General features: G+C 55.9%; 6 protein-coding genes across 6 annotated transcripts; 1 reads left to right on the top strand and 5 right to left on the bottom strand.

Annotated features, from left to right (window-relative positions):
* Positions 1-344: 344 nt before the first annotated feature.
* PG986_004820 (uncharacterized protein) lies at positions 345-1,358 on the bottom strand (the record flags this gene model as incomplete). Its single annotated transcript, XM_066841042.1, has 3 exons — positions 345-751; positions 1,100-1,233; positions 1,324-1,358. 3 exons carry the CDS (start codon positions 1,356-1,358, stop codon positions 345-347), a joined length of 576 nt encoding a protein of 191 aa, XP_066703669.1.
* Positions 1,359-2,994: 1,636 nt separating this feature from the next.
* On the bottom strand, positions 2,995-4,284 carry PG986_004819 (sarcosine oxidase; the record flags this gene model as incomplete). Its single annotated transcript, XM_066841041.1, has 1 exon — positions 2,995-4,284. One exon carries the CDS (start codon positions 4,282-4,284, stop codon positions 2,995-2,997), a length of 1,290 nt encoding a protein of 429 aa, XP_066703668.1.
* A 1,542-nt stretch (positions 4,285-5,826) lies between these two features.
* PG986_004818 (MFS general substrate transporter) lies at positions 5,827-8,167 on the bottom strand (the record flags this gene model as incomplete). The annotated part of the gene is made up of 6 exons (XM_066841040.1): positions 5,827-5,861; positions 6,379-6,563; positions 6,627-6,699; positions 7,453-7,693; positions 7,758-7,889; positions 7,958-8,167. The coding sequence occupies 6 exons, from the start codon at positions 8,165-8,167 to the stop codon at positions 5,827-5,829; spliced, it is 876 nt and encodes a 291-aa protein (XP_066703667.1).
* Positions 8,168-9,065: 898 nt separating this feature from the next.
* On the top strand, positions 9,066-13,753 carry PG986_004817 (uncharacterized protein; the record flags this gene model as incomplete). The annotated part of the gene is made up of 10 exons (XM_066841039.1): positions 9,066-9,129; positions 9,206-9,427; positions 9,487-10,146; positions 10,210-10,490; positions 10,540-11,310; positions 11,370-11,898; positions 11,960-12,074; positions 12,137-12,739; positions 12,837-13,059; positions 13,196-13,753. The coding sequence occupies 10 exons, from the start codon at positions 9,066-9,068 to the stop codon at positions 13,751-13,753; spliced, it is 4,026 nt and encodes a 1,341-aa protein (XP_066703666.1).
* Positions 13,754-14,110: 357 nt separating this feature from the next.
* Positions 14,111-14,853, bottom strand: PG986_004816 (uncharacterized protein; the record flags this gene model as incomplete). The annotated part of the gene is made up of 3 exons (XM_066841038.1): positions 14,111-14,234; positions 14,313-14,515; positions 14,581-14,853. 3 exons carry the CDS (start codon positions 14,851-14,853, stop codon positions 14,111-14,113), a joined length of 600 nt encoding a protein of 199 aa, XP_066703665.1.
* Positions 14,854-15,823: 970 nt separating this feature from the next.
* Positions 15,824-16,737, bottom strand: PG986_004815 (uncharacterized protein; the record flags this gene model as incomplete). Its single annotated transcript, XM_066841037.1, has 3 exons — positions 15,824-15,952; positions 15,999-16,627; positions 16,701-16,737. 3 exons carry the CDS (start codon positions 16,735-16,737, stop codon positions 15,824-15,826), a joined length of 795 nt encoding a protein of 264 aa, XP_066703664.1.
* Positions 16,738-18,135: the final 1,398 nt, after the last annotated feature.

The following is an 18,135-nucleotide window of genomic DNA, read 5'->3' as shown; positions in this document are numbered from 1 at the left end:
TAGGTTACCGAGTTTCACAATGACTGATAGAAATTAAGCCCAGAGAAACGCATCTAAAACAAAATCGTATTATAAGCAGGGATCCAGCTATTGCCTCTGCGATATCTACTCAAGTTGTGTTACGATATGCTACTCTCTCTTTTCGAGTCCTTTTCCGTAAACATCAACTCCATGAAACACTGTATCTTAAACAAAATGACGGCATCTGGCATAGCAAAGAGCTTAGGGTCTTCAGCTGAGCCCCTGCCTTTGATTCAGCCCACCAGAAGACATGAAACCCGCTGCTTCTGGTGAAGCATAAGCCCGGTACCATCGGCCTGGACCAGGGCGTCGAGATCAAGGTTCTACATGATGACGGCGACGAGCGCCCCCGCGGCGGTAGTAAGAGCGGGGCCTGTATGCAGGAAAGGATGTGGAATCAGGGGCCCAACTTCACGACTCCTGCTGTTGTTTCGATGCTCCCAGTTGCCTCGATACTTGACATAAGTACACACGAGAGCAAAAAAGACTCCAAATGCGGCACCTCCCAAGTGTGCCGCGTGACTGACGTTTATGGAGACTTGATAGCCGGCCAGCTGCATCTCTAGAGCGTTCCGAATATGTATCCTAACGTCGAGTCGATATTGTTCTATAGCATCCCGGCCAACCATGTAAAGAACAACAGACCAGAGAGGTACAAAGGGAAGCACTCGTGTTCGCGGGTAGAGGCAAGCCAGGGCGGCTGCGATCCCACAAATGATCGCGCTGTTTCCTATAGAGTTCCGATTAGTAATTATTTTGTTGATTTTCATTTCCCACGGATCTTCGGGGTCATGGGGAACTCTTAACGCGAGCCAAACCTCGGTCCATTCTGCCAAAGTCGCCACCACCTGGGTGCCGGTCGTCAGTATCATTATGGACCACCGCCCCAAACCGAGCCTGAATGCTAAGCTCAACAGGCAGGTCCCAAACAACACGCCGCTCAACAAATGCTCCCAGCTTGCGTGTAGGAATGCTCCCATAATGAGGGTATGATAACGCCCCTGGCTCAGGTTTTCTAGTGAGATCAACCAGTGGCGAGGGAGATGCTGACGAAAAAGGCTGGGGTCTAGTGCCTCACGCCAGATTTGGTGAATGCTGAAGTCGCCCAAGCCGCCTCTGGGGCCTTGAAAGTACGCCCAAAGAAGCTTTGGGTACCACATGTCGCCATAGTCCATCTCAGCCGCGGAACCTTCGAGCATAGATTGCAATGCCCTATAGCAGTTTAGTGGTACATAACTATAAGTCGCGATAAAGCATGCAAGGGCGTATCCCAATATCAGCAAGGTATTACGGGAGACCCACGCTTTACTCGATCCGGGTTGATGAGCGGAGCTCATTTTGATATCGGGGCGCGGCGTCGAAGAAGGAATGGCGGGAGTGTGTGTCTTCTGGTAGGCTGCCTTCCTCGTTTACTTGTTGACATATTCTGCAGACATCAATGGGCTGCTGGGAAATATATATGCTGCCTTTTGCGAGAAACAATGCTTTTTCTATTTATTATGCTATTACTGCAGTTATTATTAGACTAAAACAATGGCACTGATAAGTAGTCGCTTTGTCAGACCTCCATTAAGGCGTCTCCCAAGTACTTCGCGCCATCTTAAACAGTAAACAATTCGCTTGTGGGCTATCATCTCAGCCATAGCTTTACTAGAGTAAACAGCACGCCAAATGCCGCAGCTCCCAAATGAGCCGAGTTCCCAACATTGAACCCTCGGCGGCGGGCGCCAGTCACTTTCTCCTTGGTAACCTTTCGAATTCCGCCGTAGTTCTGGAATTTAACCATGCTGAGAACATCGCATCTAACACACAAGATTACCCAGAGCCAGATGGGGAAAAAGCCAAGCAACTCGGCTCTAGGGGTTAGAATGGCCACAGCTGTTTGTACCCCTGCACTGATCCCGCTGGCCCCAACGGCGCTATAGAACCGGATCTCGTTGTCAATATACTTTTCCAGTGCGTCTTCGGTGTCAGGGAGGCTTTCAGTGCTAGAGTGCATTCGGCCCAGAACCCGATACTCCCTGCTATTTGGGAGCCTGCCGCCAGAACCACCACAGACCAGGGCGTTAAGCCAGAGTCAAAGGCCATAATCAGCAAGCCGCATACCATAACAAGCTGCAGCAAAAGATGCCCTATGAAGCCATGCATGAATGCTGATGCCAATATGGTATGGTAACGTCCCTGGTCCATGTTGTCCAGCGAAACCATTAGGTGCTTGCTAACCATGGTCAAAAATTTGATCAAAAAGCCTTCCATAAACCTGCGCGTTTTGTACTCATCCAGAATCAGCCGTTGCTGCACGCTGAGTGGGCCCGAATCACAGAACTCCAAGAACTGCCGATCCGACATGCTTTCACAACCCATCTTACTCCTGCGGCCTTCGATTGAAGCGCTCAGAATGGCCCGGCAGCTCAGATCAGTGAGAGTCACGAGGCACGCCAGGTAGAAGAACCCGCCTATCAAGAGCACTTCGAAATGCCTGGTGTCATTCGGGTCGGCTTGGCTTACAGTTTCCATCTCGATACCGACAGATCCTACGAAAGGAGCTGAATAGACGCGAGAAGGGTGCGAGGATGTATGTATTGCAGTTGATGTGACCTGTCGGGGGAATTGCCGGTCCTGATGTCTCGCTTTTCCTCGGATTCGTGCTTGATGATGACTTTTACCAGAGGGACGCAGAGGGATATGTTTACGGACTACCATGTTCCACGTTTATAGTGGATTTCTGCTTTTGCATACAACACAGAGCTTTTGTTGTTATATTATTGTTGGACCAAACAACAGCATTGACAAACTGTCTCTTTGCCTGTCATCCGTTGTTCCTGCTTGGCTATCCTAATACGGGGGTAATATGCTCTTTGTACGTCTTTTCAGTCTGCTGAACTAAGAGCGGTTACGAGCAAAACAGATTTATTCATTTCCTTGGCCTATTCGTATGAGATCAAGGTGTCCTTGACTTCCACGTACAATACACTACAACTTCGACTTAACCGCCAACGGCACATCCTTGAGATCCACAGGCCGCCCGATCCTCCAACTGACATCCCCGCCCGCGTCCTGGCCGGCCTTCCACCTCCACCGCCTCGTCTCCTGCTTGCCAGCGCGGGCCAGCTCCACGAGCCACCGGCCCGCGATGGGCAGCATCTTGAACGCGTGACCCGAGTCGCCGCTCGCGACGATCAGGGAGTTGCCGCTCGTCCCGGGCACAAAGTCGATGATGTACTCTGAGTCGGCCGTGTCGGCGCACCAGCAGAGGCGCCCGTTGATGAGCGGGCGCTCTGCCAGCCCCGGCATCGTCTCCCGGAGGAGTCTGCGGATCTTTTCCTCATCGGCGGGGGTGATGAAGGCGCTGAAGTCGGGCGGGACGGACGAGCCTTGCCTCCCCTCAGACTCGGCAGAGGACGTCGAAGAACCAAAATTGGTGTACCCGGCACCCGAGGGACAGAGCTTCAGGAGATTGGTCCGCCGGTCCGGCTCGAAGAAGAAGCCGAGGTCGCGCGCGTACGTGACGGGGATGCCGCGCAGCTTCTGGGCCTCGGCGGGCGTCAGCTGGATGTGCGCGACGGGCCAGGCGTTGGCGGCGACTTGCCGACCGACTTCGGGGAGGACGGTGGCGAGCGCGGCGCCGAGGGCGAGGACCGTTAGGGCGGCGGTGTACGTCTTGCCCGACGCAGTGACGGCGCCGGTGCAGCGCTTGTCGGAAGTGTAGTTCAGGGACTTGACGGCGTCTCCTGTGTGGAACTGGACGCCCAGGGCGCAACAGGCCGAGTACATGGCGGTGAGCGCGTCGGCGGAGTGGGCGTAGCCTGCGAACCGGTTGAAGTAGCCCTTCCACTCCATGGGCCCGTCGAACACCGGGGCGACCTTGGCGATGTCCGCGCGCGTCTCGATGGGCGAGATCTTGCCCCGGAAGGCCGGGTGCTGCTGGATGGACCCCAACGACTTGAGCAGCGTCTTCTTGGCCTTTTCGGGCGCCGCCGCCGAGTTGGCCAGCAGGTAGCCGGTCTCATGGTAGTAGGGCGCCAACAGCGGGTTCGTCTTCCAGGCCGCCATGGCCTGCAAGGCGAGCTCGGCGTAGAAGGGGTCCTCGTACTCGGCCCGGACGATTTTGTTGAGGTCGTTGCCGGCCGAGTCTGCGGGCGGCACGGCGGCGGACCTTTCGAGAACGGTGATGTTGGAGTGGCCGGCTTGGGCGAAGTGGTAGGCTGTCGACAGGCCGAACGTGCCGGCGCCGAGAATGAGGATGGGGGCATCCTTCTCCATCGTGGTTCTGTTTCCGCAGTGTTACGTGAACTTTGATGTATCTTGGAGTGTGATCATTGGGTCCTTGGGTGAGAGTTTATTGATGGAGCTCCGAGATGTGGTTATCAGGCTCCGTTGGGGTGTCGGCATGTTCTCCGAATCCGATGTCGGATGAATCTCCACCCCGGGGTCAAGGTTGACCCATCACAGCTCCGTCGGTAGAACGATCTGCACCAGGATGGGGGCAGCAGATGCAACATGCGTAAAGTGTCGTACTCCGCCGTATGTGTATCTAGTTTTGAGTGGTTTCGGGCTGTCAGACCAAGCGAAGCAGCTAAGACGTTGAGTCCGGGGAAGTGGGATTGCGACAAAGTGCGGCGTGTTTAGTCCCCGCTGCATCGTCGTGCGGGGAAGATGCTCCGGGTGCCTGTCCTTGTTCAGACAAACAGTCATTCTAGAATCAAATGCAACGCACAGTCGCCATCCCAATAGCTACCTACGTATATTCTGTTCAAGAGTAACGATGTCGTCAAATGAGTTGGGCATGGCTTGAAAACAAACGCCTCCACGCGCGGATCCATGCCGATAAATTGATCCATGCCGTTCGCTTTTCGTTTGTTGTCGCAAACAGATGAGTACATAACACTGCTCGCCTACAGGGCCGCTTCATACGGCATGCGAGCCTGGTGGAAGCAAGCTAGTTGATGGAAGTAGAGATCCAAGCTGGCTATCTTGTCGGCGACACCTATGACTTGGCCACATACCAACAGCGATCAAGCCGGTGTTGGTGTCAGTTCCCGCATGCTTTGGGTCTTGCATATGGTCTATAAAGGATGCAAGGACCGCAAGAGCTGATCGTATCCAGACCTTAGCCACTTTGCAACCTACCTCTCTATCCTCGACCAATCAAGCAGCCAAGCTAGGCAACACCAACCCAACCCGGAAATGTCTCCTGGACCAAAGCTTGTTCTTGATATCGAATATCCGACAGTGGTTCATTCTCTTTCCTTGCCCCTTACGCACCTTGAAAGGGGGCTCGCTAGGAAAGCCTCTGGCGATGTGTATTACGACGAAACACTGACTCTGGACGGAGGCGCACCCCATTTCCAATCGTTTGGACCGACCAAAGAGTTTCGGACAGCCCTCCACAATGTATGGCGCCTCCTTCAAGACGTATTCCCATCGCTTTACTCTTTTGCAATTGGGCACTTCACTCCTCAAGGTCCCAACTTGCCCGTCGAGGTCACCAGCCATGCACATTCCCTTGCCGTCATTTTTCGCATGGATAATTTGACCGAATCATTCAAACTCCGCTCTTTTGTAGAGAGGTTTGGAGACGAGATGCAAAAGCAGCGTGACAGCAACCCCACCGTTGTCTTCCCCAGAGCAGTATGGGTGGTGGTGGCCCAGCCCCCAAGCAGCGACAAAGTAATCCGCGACGGGCACGATATCTTCAAGCGGCTATGGGGTGCGTGCCAGGTATTCCATGAATGATACGCGGTCTGTTTCTAGCAGCGGACGCTCTGGACAGGGGGGACAAGCAGCTAGGAGAAGCATTTGGGATCAACAGTTTGGGTCCTTCATGTACATAGCCAGGGCTGGACAGAGAAAGAGCTCCATGCAGTCATTTCGGCTGGAACCTTACTGTGCATACTTCCTGCAATAATATGGACATCTACAAACCACGAATTACCGTAGCTAGGCGTTAGACCCCACGGTTCAGTGACGAGGCCTCTCTATTCCAGCTTGCAGCCTTATCGCAAATTTTCCAAATCCCCTCGATGGCGACAACGCTGCCTCTGGTAACTAAGTACCTTTCGCAAATACTCTATAAATCTGTTTGCCTAATTATATAAACACCATATCCAGTGGGATAAGCATTGTACCCAATAGGATAAACACCACACCACGGCACTTGATATTCCCCAAAGTATACAGGAAGGCATGGCATAGCATGGTGTGAAGCAGCGCAGTCACCATTAAGGCGATGCGTAAACGCCCGCCCCCCTCAGTGGTTCTTTCAAGTAGTGTACCGAAAACTGTCCTGCTTTTTATCGGTCTTGTCGTCGAACCCTTCCAGCGCCGACGACCCCTCGCGGATCAGCCGCGGCTTACCGTACCGGCGGTCGCGGCGCCCGTTCTCCCAGGTCGCGACGGCCCAGTAAGCGCCCAGGAGCAGCATGCTGGCGCCGTAGGCCGCCAGCATGGCCACGACGCCCGCGGTATACTTGGGCGCCTGGTCCGAGCGGAAGGTCTGCGGGCCGATGAGGTTGCCGGCGGCGTAGCCAATGGTTACGAGGCTGAGATGAGGGCGGGGAGGCGGTTGTCAGTCGGCTCATATATCGAAAGAAAAGGGGACATACCTGTATGTGACCGACTTCTTCGTGTGGCCGCTGGTGTTCGCTTGTGGTAGAGAGATGCCGACGACATAGGGTGCTTTGCGGAGTGATTAGTACATGAACCAAGAGAAGAAAGGCTAGACAACTCACGCCAGTAAAAGTACATAAAGTACAGCCCAACCATCTGACCCGGAATGTTGTCTCTCGGAAGCCCATACACCAGCGCGGTCCCCAAGATGGGCAGCAGCAGCGCGATAGAGGCCACCAAGGTGCGCCGGTTCCGCCACCGCGCGGCGAGATAACTAAACGCCCACGCGCCGCCCGTCGCGACGAGGCCAAAAGGCATGGTCAACAAGCTGGACTCGAGCGGGCCGAAGCCGAGATCGTTGATAATGATGGAGCCGAAAGTCTGGAGCCCGCCGTTGGGGATGTTGATGACAACGTTGAACAGCACGATCAGCCAGACGCGGATATCCAAGACCGCTTCGAGGGCTTGGTCCCACTTCCACGTGCCCCGGCGGTGAAGGTGGTTTCCGGCGATGCCGGTCCGGTTGGCGGCGAGGCGCTGGACGGCGTGGAACTTTTGCTCGGGCGTGTAGAAGCGGGCGTTTATGGGGCTGTCCGGGAGGACGAAGAACATGATGACGGAGACGAGGATGTTGGTGCTGCCCGTCATGATGTAGAGGTACTGCCACTTGGCCAGGGGCGCGCTGTCGGGGATCTTGCCGACGACGAAGGCGAAGAAGCCGTTGAGGATGGAGGAGAAGTAGGCGAAAACCACTGCAGTGAGATGTGAGAATGCACACCAATCGTTGACGCTATGTAGTTCCGCGGGAAGAGAGCTACCTACAGGCATTCCTGGGCGGCTGTTCCTCCTTCTTGTAGAACGAGGCGATGATCATCGTCAGGGTGGGCGTGATGGCGGCTTCGAGAAACCCGAGGAAGAAGCGCAGGGCCATGAAGCCCTTCCAGGACCGGCAGGGCGCGTAGCAGATGGTCAAGATGGACCAGCACACGGACGCGCTGCATAGAAGCTTCGCCGGAGGTACCCTCTGCACCAGGTACGAAGCTGGCACCAATCCAACGAGGGTCTGGTGTAGCTTTCATCAACGATTTGTTCTTCTTGATCAACAGATAGATACCGCTGCAACCTACACCAACGGGAAGGACACTCCCGAGCCAGCTGTATTCCTGTCCCTGGAAGCCATTGTCTTCTTGGAACCCGTAGAGCGACGCTGTTCCGATCTGGACCTTGTCCACGGCTCCGAGGGTGGCGATGAGCAACAGCTAAGCCATTAGGCATCTTGTTAGAAAGGACAGATCTGATATGCCAGGGGTCGCGAAGCCCCGCTTACCAGTGGTACAACGTAGAAGTCTATCTTCTTGACAATCTCCTTCTCCTTTTCTGGCGTCATCGGCCCGAACTCATCGTGCGTGGCAATGTATTGCGCGACTTCGTCCAAAGCGGGGTCACCCACTGTCTTCAGTGTCTGTCCTTGATGGGCCGAGGAGACGGGTTGAAGAGGCTCGTCCGCCTTGTCTTCTTGGAGCTTTCGAGTAGTCATCCTGTACGTAGAAATCAACCGTGTCTGTCAGTTGCTATGTGGATGGAATGGAACTGGGACTCGAGAAGCACGATAATCGCTGGGAGTCTTATAGCGGATTTCTGTCAAGAAAGTGCAGATCGTAGATTATGCCCGAGCTCTCTTACTCGCACTCTCTCCTATTATCTTCCATTGATAGAGCAGGTATATCACGGGCTTGGATGACACCAGGCGCCACCTATGACGCTAGGGCGTATTTGTAACACCTCAGATTGTGGTAGCATCTTACTCCGCATCTTGGGCATTGGCTCTATCTCCAGGTTCCACATAGTCTGGGGTTCGCGTTACATCAAGTATCACGCGGATGGCGCGACGTCCCGGATGATACGAGTGGAAGAGAACGAGGGGTGATATTCCGTGTACGAAATGTGCCGTCGTCTGTCCTTCGTATCCTGGAGATAAGCATGTAAGGGGTGATACAGGGGATTGTGCGGTTCGTTCGTCCTATTGGCCGATCTGCCAAGACATCTCCAACAGGTTGCATTGTGCCGTGTCCCGGGGGAAGCCCGAATCGACGCCCAGCAATGTGTGGGGGAACCTCAGCCTAACTGAAAGGGAGGGAGGGGTAAGCGCTGGCAGCTCACACTGTACTCGCTGCTGTATTTTGAGGCCAGCCCATTGGGGTAATAGCAGATCTTTCTAACAATGGCCGAGTGAAAGTGGTGAGGCAAGTGGGATCGACTGCACCTAACAGCCATTGCAGTAAACCACGTCGGACGAGTCCGATATCGACTTCGGATCTGTGGAGCTGTGATACATCACTTATATCAACTACGTCCGTCCACATAGTTATCACAAACTTCAGCCCTTGGCAACAAATCAAGTCCCAAACCCTTAGTTGTGCTGATAGCAACCAACCATGACAGTCGAGAACAAATCTGTAGTTGGGTCCGTTCCTTCAAAAAGCGTCAAGTTTGCGATTGGTGAGTCTTGCCTTTGATGAAACGTCGCCCCTTTTCGCTGCTGTGAAAAGCGATCCAAGCTAAACAGCTGGCCCAGACCGCGGGGGCACCTTCACCGACGTTTGGGCCTCAGCCCCCGGCAGAGAAGACATTGTCATCAAGCTATTATCGGTCGACCCCGGCAACTACGACGATGCCCCGGCAGAAGGAATCCGGCGGGTTTTGGAAACTCTCTCCGGGTCCACGATCCCGAGGGGCTCTCCTATCCCCAAGGACCTGATTCACTCTATCCGTATGGGCACGACGGTGGCAACCAACGGTGAGTGTCCCGAGTCCTACCACTTCGATAGGCCCCTGGCCCTAATTCTGCTTACCCAGCGCTACTTGAGAGAAAGGGTACAAGACACGCCTTCGTCGTCAACCAAGGGTTTGGGGATCTGTTGGAGATCGGCTACCAGTCGCGACCGAGGCTGTTCGATCTGGGCATCGTCAAGCCGGAGCTGCTCTACGACGAGGTCGTAGAGATATCGGAGCGTCTCACGGTGGAAGAGTACGACGAGGACGCGAGGAAAGATAGCCGACCACCCTTGGACGAGGTCACCGGGGTGTTGGTCAGGGGCTCGACAGGTGACATGCTCCGCATCATCCGACCCCTCGACGAGGAAGAAGTGCGGACCAAGTTGCGCGCCATCAAGTCCAAGGGCATCGATACCCTGGCCATCTGCCTCGCGCATTCGTACCTCTACCCCCGACACGAGGAGCGCGTGGCCGAGCTCGCCCGGGCCGAGTTCGGGTTCGGCCACGTGTCGACCTCTTCGTCGGTCGGCGCCAACATGATCAAGATGATCTCGCGGGGCTCCTCGGCGTCGGCGGACGCGTACTTGACACCTGAGATCGCCCGCTACGCCTCCGGGTTCGCGCGGGGATTCCAGGGCGGGAACCTGGACGGGGTTTCTTGCGAGTTCATGCAGAGCGACGGCGGCTTGGTGAGCCACAAGACCTTTAGTGGGCTGAAAGGGATTCTCAGTGGGCCGGCTGGTAAGTCTCATCCGTGTTGAAGGTTCCCTATACCACTTCGGCTTACCCGAGGGCAACTTACAGGAGGGGTCGTCGGACACGCCCGAACCTCCTACGACGGCCAAGCCCCCGTCGCCGGTTTCGACATGGGCGGCACCAGCACCGACGTGAGCCGCTTCGGTGGGTCCTTCGAGCACGTCTTCGAGACCACGACCGCGGGCGTCTCGATCCAGTCCCCGCAGCTCGACATCAACACCGTCGCCGCGGGCGGCGGCTCCATGCTGTTCTGGCGCGACGGGCTCTTCAAGGTCGGCCCCGACAGCGCGGGCGCGCACCCGGGACCCGCCTCGTACCGCAAGGGGGCCGTTGACGGTGACGGATGCCAATTTGCTTCTGGGAAGGCTGATCCCGGAGTACTTTCCCGCCATCTTCGGGCCGGGCGAAGATCTGCCCCTGGACTCGGGCGTCGTGGCGAGGAAGTTTGAGAAGCTCGCGGACGAGATCAACCGCGACAGCAACGCCAGAGATGGTCGCGCCATGACCCCGGTGGAAGTGGCGCACGGCTTCGTCGACGTGGCCAATGAGTCCATGTGTCGGCCCATCCGCGCCCTTACCGAGGCCCGCGGCTTCGAGACGGCGCAGCACCACCTCGCCACGTTTGGCGGGGCGGGTGGACAGCATGCTTGCGAGATTGCGCATAAGCTCGGAATTCGACGGATCGTCATACACAAGTACTCGAGCATCCTGTCCGCGTACGGCATGGCCCTCGCCGAAATCGTGCAAGAGGCCCAGGAACCCTCGTCGGGGATCCTGTCGGAGACGTCCCTGTCCAGGATCAATGAGCGTATCGCAATCTTGAAGGAAAAGGTCACGGAAGGCCTCAGGATTCAAGACATACGGCATGACGACATGGAGCACCAGGTGTATCTAAACCTTCGGTACCATGGGACTGATACAAACTTCATGGTACGAGCCCCTGACGATGGGGACTGGCGATCGGCCTTCGAGAGAGAACATCTCCGAGAGCTATCCTTCGTGTTCCCACAAGATCGAAAGGTCTTGGTGGATGACGTCCGTGTTCGGGGCGTGGGCAAGAGCAGTGAGGTCAGTCGCGACAATGAGAAGTTGGTGCTCGAGCTGAAGAACAGCCATTTTGAAAATACAAAAGCCCCCGCAGAAAGATCGGTAGGATGCGCCATCTGGGTTCTTTCCTCACGCCAACCTGTCGGCTAACAGATATCTAGGCAAACGTGTTCTTCGCCAATGGCGGAATGCAACCGACTCGAGTCTATCTTCTCGGCAACCTTGAGCCAGGCGCGGTGGTCCATGGTCCAGCCATCATCATTGACAGTACCCAGACCATCGTCGTAGTACCGCAGTCGCAAGCTCGCATACTGACATCGCACGTTGTCATTGACCTCACGCCGGACGGCAAGCCTCGGCAAGACGGGTCGCCAGCGCAGGAGAAAGAGCTTGTCGCGGATCCCATCAAGCTGAGCATCTTCGGCCACCGATTCATGAGCATCGCCGAGCAGATGGGCCGGACCCTGCAGAAGACCAGCCTGTCGCTCAACATCAAGGAGCGGCTGGACTTCTCCTGCGCCATCTTCAGCCCGGACGGCGAGCTGGTCGCCAATGCGCCTCACGTCCCCGTCCACCTGGGCAGCATGAGCTACGCCGTCAAGTACCAGCACAATCTGCACAGGGGCGAGCTTAGGCCGGGCGACGTCCTGGTATCGAATCATCCAGAAGCTGGAGGTACTCATTTGCCAGGTAGGAAGGCTTTTGTTGCGCCATTTTTCTTGTTATATGCCCGACTGACAGCTCTTTCTAGATATCACGGTAATCACTCCGGTTTTCGATTCCGATGGCAAGACCATCTGCTTCTACACGGCGTCTCGCGGCCATCACCTGGACATTGGTGGTTACCGAGGCAACTCCATGCCCCCGTACGTAGATATTGCTTGTTGAAACCCTGACCACCGAATGTCGTATGCTGACCTGACCCAAGAGACTCGACCATGCTCTGGCAAGAAGGCGCCGCCATCAAGTCCTTCTTCCTGGTTCGCGACAGCCACTTCGACGAGGAAGGCATCGTCAAGATCCTCCTCGAGCCAGGCCAGCATCCCAACTGCAGCGGTTCCCGCCGGCTCGGCGACAACCTGTCAGACCTCAAGGCGCAGGTCGCGGCCAACGCCAAGGGCAGCGCGCTCATCGATGCCCTCATGGCCGAGTACGGCAAGCGCACGGTGCACTTCTACATGCGCATGATCCAGGAGAACGCCGAGGTCGCGGTCCGTAACTACTTAAGAGGGGCGTATGGGCGCTTTGGCGGAAGGCCGTTGCAGGCCCGGGACTATCTGGATAACGGCAGCATGATGCAGGTTGCTATTACGATTGACGAGACCGGGTTCGCCACGTTCGACTTTACGGGCACGTCGTGCGAGATGCTGTCCAACATGAACGCGCCGCCCGCCATCACCTACTCGGCGCTCATCTACACCCTGCGGCTGCTCATCGGGTCCGACATACCCCTGAACCAGGGCTGTCTCTCGCCGACCAGGGTCGTCTTGCCCAAGAACTGCTTCCTGAACCCATCTGCGGGGCCCGCCGTGTAAGTCTCCTAGCCTTTACTACAATACATCGCCGTAGTCGCAGACCATTTTGATCTTTTCTCGGAGCTGGGCCTACTGACAACACGCTTGACACAGGTGCTGTGGGAACACATTGACATCCCAGCGTCTTGTGGATCTCCTCCTCAAGGCCTTCCGCGCCGCGGCCGACTCCCAGGGCTGCATGAACTGCTTCGGCTTCTTTGGCAACTGTGCCTCCGACGCGGATGGCGACGTTGGAGGCAAGACCGGTTTCGGCTTTGGGTATGGCGAAACCATCTGCGGCGGTGAAGGGGCCGGCCCGACATGGCATGGCGCTTCTGTAAGTAGATTCCCTCCTCTCGGCCCCAACATCTCTTTCAGTCTCCCACGTCTTCCCGTCCCGCCTCTCTCCCTGCAACCAGCATAAAAAAAGAAAACTATTATCACTGCTGCAAAGAGAGCTAACGCAGAAACAGGCCGTGCAAGTCCATATGACCAATACCCGCACCACCGATATCGAGATCATCGAGAAGCGTTACCCGGTCCTCGTGCGCGAGTTCTCGATCCGCCGGGGCAGTGGCGGCCGCGGTCTGTTCAGGGGCGGCAACGGCGTCGTGCGCGACTGGGAGTGCCGCGCCCCGCTGACGTTTGGACTCATCACGGAGCGGCGCGTACACCGGCCGCACGGCATGTTCGGCGGCGAAGAGGGTGCCTCGGGGGCTAACTACTGGGTCCAGCACACCACAGCCACCCGAGCGGAAGGAGACGGCAAGGGCATAGGTGAGCGCTGGATCAATATCGGCAGTCGTGGTCAGGTCGATATGCAGACGGGGGATCGCTGCGTCATCCACACTCCCGGTGGTGGTGGCTGGGGCCGGGCGCATGACTTTGTCGAGGACGACACCGACCGTATCGTGAGGGATTCTTACTTGAGCAGCAGCAGCAGTAACGGAGTTGCCAGTGAGGCGGGGGTTTATCCCAGGGCCACGGGCAGCTTCCACGCTTATTCTTCTGCTCAGCAGGCTTCTTCGTAGGAAGAGGGTTGTCATGCATTAGCTCCATTTGGAACAGCCCTGATGCTGTTCTATATACCGAGGTAATAAGGGGGTTATCTCAGATTAGCCTGCCTACGTGCTCAACTGGACCAAAATCACGCGGTCAGTACGTGGCATAGCGCAATTTATTTGGGGTCCTATGCAATGTACCTCTATACAACTAGCCTAATGTTGAATCTGCCCCCAGGTAAAAAGATCCTTGATGGAAGAGGCACGCAATCTTGATGTAGAAGAAAGCCCAGGCGTCCCGATAAGCCGCGGTCTGCAATGGCCAGGTTGCGATGCCAGTGCCCGCCTTTGATGACTTGGATTCCGCCAATGGAACCACGGTCAGCCTCATGAGCCGTCAACAATGACATTAAAGTTCTCGTCGCTATCGAGAGTCTTCTGGCCAGTGACTTGGTGGTCGGAGTGGGTGCACACATCCAGAATGCGCCCTGCGGCGCGGGCAACATTGGCACTGTTTTTTGCTTTCATCAGTTCTGGGATGAAGATCAGGATGGTTGAAGGGGAGTAGATAACCAGGGTGTATTATTACCAGGAGCTCGCGGCTTCTCCTCTCCGGGCCAGCCTCACGATTCTGGCTTTGTGATGCAGGCACATGAGGACCCCATTGACGCCGACACGGCATTCCGTTTCTCCGAGGCCTGCGAGGTAGCTCACGCAAGAGCCTGCGTCAGGACCCTGGTAGGGGAAAGTGAAGAGATCAGGGTTAGCCACGTACGCACTTTTGGTGAGTGACTGTGTGGTAAAGCAGCCTTGCTGTATGTTCTTACAAAACAGTACGCATTGGTATCACAGTCCACCTCGGAGTCACGGGCCATGAGACGCTTGGGTCCAGTGGTGGTGACATTAAGGGCATCAAGAAAAGCCTCTTGTTCGGCGGTCGATACGATGGGGCTTGGAACTGGCGGTGGCACGACCTTGGGCGCAGCGGCAACGATATGGTGGACAAATTCTTCATAGGAAGTGGCCGCGGCGGCCAGAGAAGCATAGGGGTCGTCTGGCTGGGCCATGACGTGGCCCACAGTGACAGAGGTCAGGCACAGGAGCATCGCAAAATTGGCTTTGGTCAACATGTTGAAAACGGGCAAGGGAAAAACCAGGCAGTATGTTGCTTGCGTTGAAGAAGCCAAAGACCATTGGGTTGTTGAAACTCTTTAGAGACAGTATTCTACCTTGGAGGCTCGTTCAACTTTTAAGTCGACCCTATCTACTGGGAGATAGTCAGCAAGGCCGTCGTCATTACCACCATGGCCAAGATGTTAGAAGCTAGATGTATTTATCGGAGGCCGAATCTACGACGGCCTTCGGCTACTGTATAAGCAGTACACTACAATCGCATCACAGTGATATAGCAGCAATTGCGAGTCCGGATAAAGGCGGGTTTTAGATTTCGCAATGGGTCTCACAATTGATAACATAGGATTCACCATCATGACGGCAGATACAGGTTAGGACAGACACTCGCCATGGTCTATTGGTCAAGCAAGATACGCTTATACCGGGACAACGTGGGATGTCTCATATGTCAGACTATTGCTTTCTCATCTCGGCCGAAAGTAATTGGCGGCAGATGACGTCTTGTGGTAGCCTGGTCCCTGTTGTATTGTAGCACGGCTTCTGCAAAGTGTAAGCAAGTACGTCGGTCCTTTCGATCTTTGTGGCTCCTGCACCAGAGCATCATCACAGCCATGGTACGGTGTAAGACATCTTGCCGGAACCGGACGATGGCCTGCTTCGACTACAGCTGCTGGGTCGACGAGCACAGCAGTTGGATAGGATGCACTGCTGGAAACTTGGACCTCTCATCGGCGTCCCAGAGTAGTGGTGTTTGGGTGTGGAAGCATGCTCTTTCGGACCAAGGAAATATATCGGCGTGTACCGCAGGGGATGCAACAACCTGCACCCACCACTTCCAGCGCCCCTTGAGCATGTGAGTCTTGATTGGGCCGGTTGGCTATGTCATGTTACACTCTACCATCTTATCATCCCCTCTCTCTCCACGTGAATACACACCTACACTCAAGACGGTCGTACACAGTCCCTCTACCAAGGCTGCACCATATCCCTCCTCACAACCTTGCCCACCTCCCCATCCCTCTTCCCCTCCACCACCTCCCGCACCGTCTCGCCGCCAACAGAGGGGTCCAGCGCCCCCCGCGGCCTTGAGCCGGTCTGCTCCCACGCCACCGAGCCCCGTCGCCAAGAACCCCGGACTCACCGCCCAGACTTTGACCCCGTCGTTCCGCAGGATCCGCGCCCACTCCCGCATCACCATGTTGAGGCCCGTCTTGGCCGACCGGTATCCCATCACCGCCATCATGCCCGGGCCCGCCGACCCCTTGGGCCACCCCGCGGGCGGGCTCGCGTTGAGGCGCCGGCCCATCGGCGTGTCGAAGATTTCGGTCTCGGCCAGGGTCGCGGTCCCCGACGTCACGAACAGCAGGCGCGGCGCACTGGACTGGAGGAGTAATGGGGCCGCGAGCTGCGTCAGGACGTGCGTGCCGCTGACGTTGACGTCCCACATCTTGTTGAAGGCGTCGCGGACCGACATCGCCCGACCGTGGGGCGCGATGTCGTTGTCGAAGCTGGCGCCGCCGTTGTTGATCAGGACATCGAGACGGCCGCCGTGGATGGCGGAGATGGCGGCGACGGCTTGCTCGAGGGAGGCGTCGGACTCGAGGTCCGCCTGCTGTACACTCAGCGTCGAGGCGGATTCCGGGATCTCCTTCTGGAGAGTGGCGATGGCTTCTTCGCCTTTGGAGACGGCGCGGCACCCCAGTATGATCTCGTAGGGGCGCGGCGATTTGTAGAGGGCTTTGACGACCTCGTAGCCGAGTCCGGTGTTGCCTGTGCGTTCATAGCGAGTTAGAGGAGCGCCTCCTCTTTCATCATTGCGGTCATTTTGAGGTATATAGCCTACCGCCAGTAATAAAAACAATCTCCTTGTTGGATGCCATGGGGACCGTGGTTTGGCAATCGACGCGATTATCGAGCAGGGTGGTGAGAGCTTCAGGTAAAGGGCTTTCACAAGCCTGCAAGTACTTGTGGGAGTATGAAGTCAATCCAAGTATAGATCATCCGAATCTGAGTAAACAAGAGAAGATAATGTCTTGGAGGCCAGTCACTCCCATCGACTACTTATACGTGACAGCCCAACAGGTAGAGGGAAAGCGACCCCGGCTCGTATCTCCGGCTCGGCCCTCTGGCGCCCAATTAGTGTGCCCTTCGCGTCGTACTATCTCCTTACGGGCTTACGACCGGCGTTAACGCCATACAGGTACCTTGGGCAGCCAGCTTGGGCTGGCTGACGAATACAGTGATACAGCACGACTGATAGCTCCGACCTTCTTTGCGGGCCATTACGGTCGAGACTTGGGGAGCGAATCGCGATGCGCGACTGATGTAGCGTTCGGTTACACCAGGCTGGCGTATGTGGATTCAACTGATTGTCTCGTCTTGCCAGAAGGGAACATCAACGAGTCAACAATGCAGTAACGTAGCTACCTATTACTTACCCAAAGCAGGCTCGGATTTGACGGGACTCGCATTTGCCCTGACCAGAGCAATGCGTTCATGTCACATCCACAAGAGCCTCGATGCCGAAATCACTGAATGGAAGCAAGTAACCACTACGATAAGCAAAGCATCCCAAGTATCTAAACGATTCTTTATTCAGCTCGGTATTAAGACAGGAATAACTCCCGCGATGCTGTCTATGCTGTTATCTACTTGGAGGACGATGAGGGGGCTGCTAAGGAAATCGGTGATTGAAAACCCGCATCCTCCTCGATGCCTCAACTGCAAAAGAAGCACGAAAGGGGTTTTTTTCCCCTCCCACATCTCTGGTACAGGCAGCAAAATACCCATCAAACATAGGTAGACAGACTTGTGTCAATGCAAGTCCTCTTTTCCACCGTCAGTTCCTCCCTTCACCGTTTTCAACGCTTCGCAGTTCCACTCGACAACACTGCTTGATGCCACAAGCAAGTGTGCCCCCATTGCGAAAGCCTTTTCGAGGTGAACGGCCATAATGCTCATCATGATTCGCCCGGAGCATGTCGCTTTGGATTCCTCCTTGGTAACTGCCGAGGCACATGGCCAGTGGCACTTGGCTCCACCATCCTTCCGAGAAGACTGCTTGTTGTAATCTACCTCGTAACGTTGAGTGTGGCCTTTATGGGATGAGACGCCAAAACCACTGCCAGAAAGACAGGCAATGTAAATCATCAGCGAGAGAGCAAGAAACGCCGATCAACACCAACGTGAGATGGCATGTCAACTAGAGAATTCGTCGGACCCTGTATCCTCGAGGGACGCCCATGTCCAGAGAGCCGTTTTGTGCTATGCATGCAACC

The sequence above is a fragment of the Apiospora aurea genome (genome assembly GCF_038362705.1).
Source record: "Apiospora aurea strain CBS 24483 chromosome Unknown utg000003l_segment0_segment0, whole genome shotgun sequence".
In the NCBI taxonomy this organism is placed as follows: Eukaryota; Fungi; Ascomycota; class Sordariomycetes; order Amphisphaeriales; family Apiosporaceae; genus Apiospora; species Apiospora aurea.
This window is presented reverse-complemented; position numbering and strand designations above follow the sequence as displayed.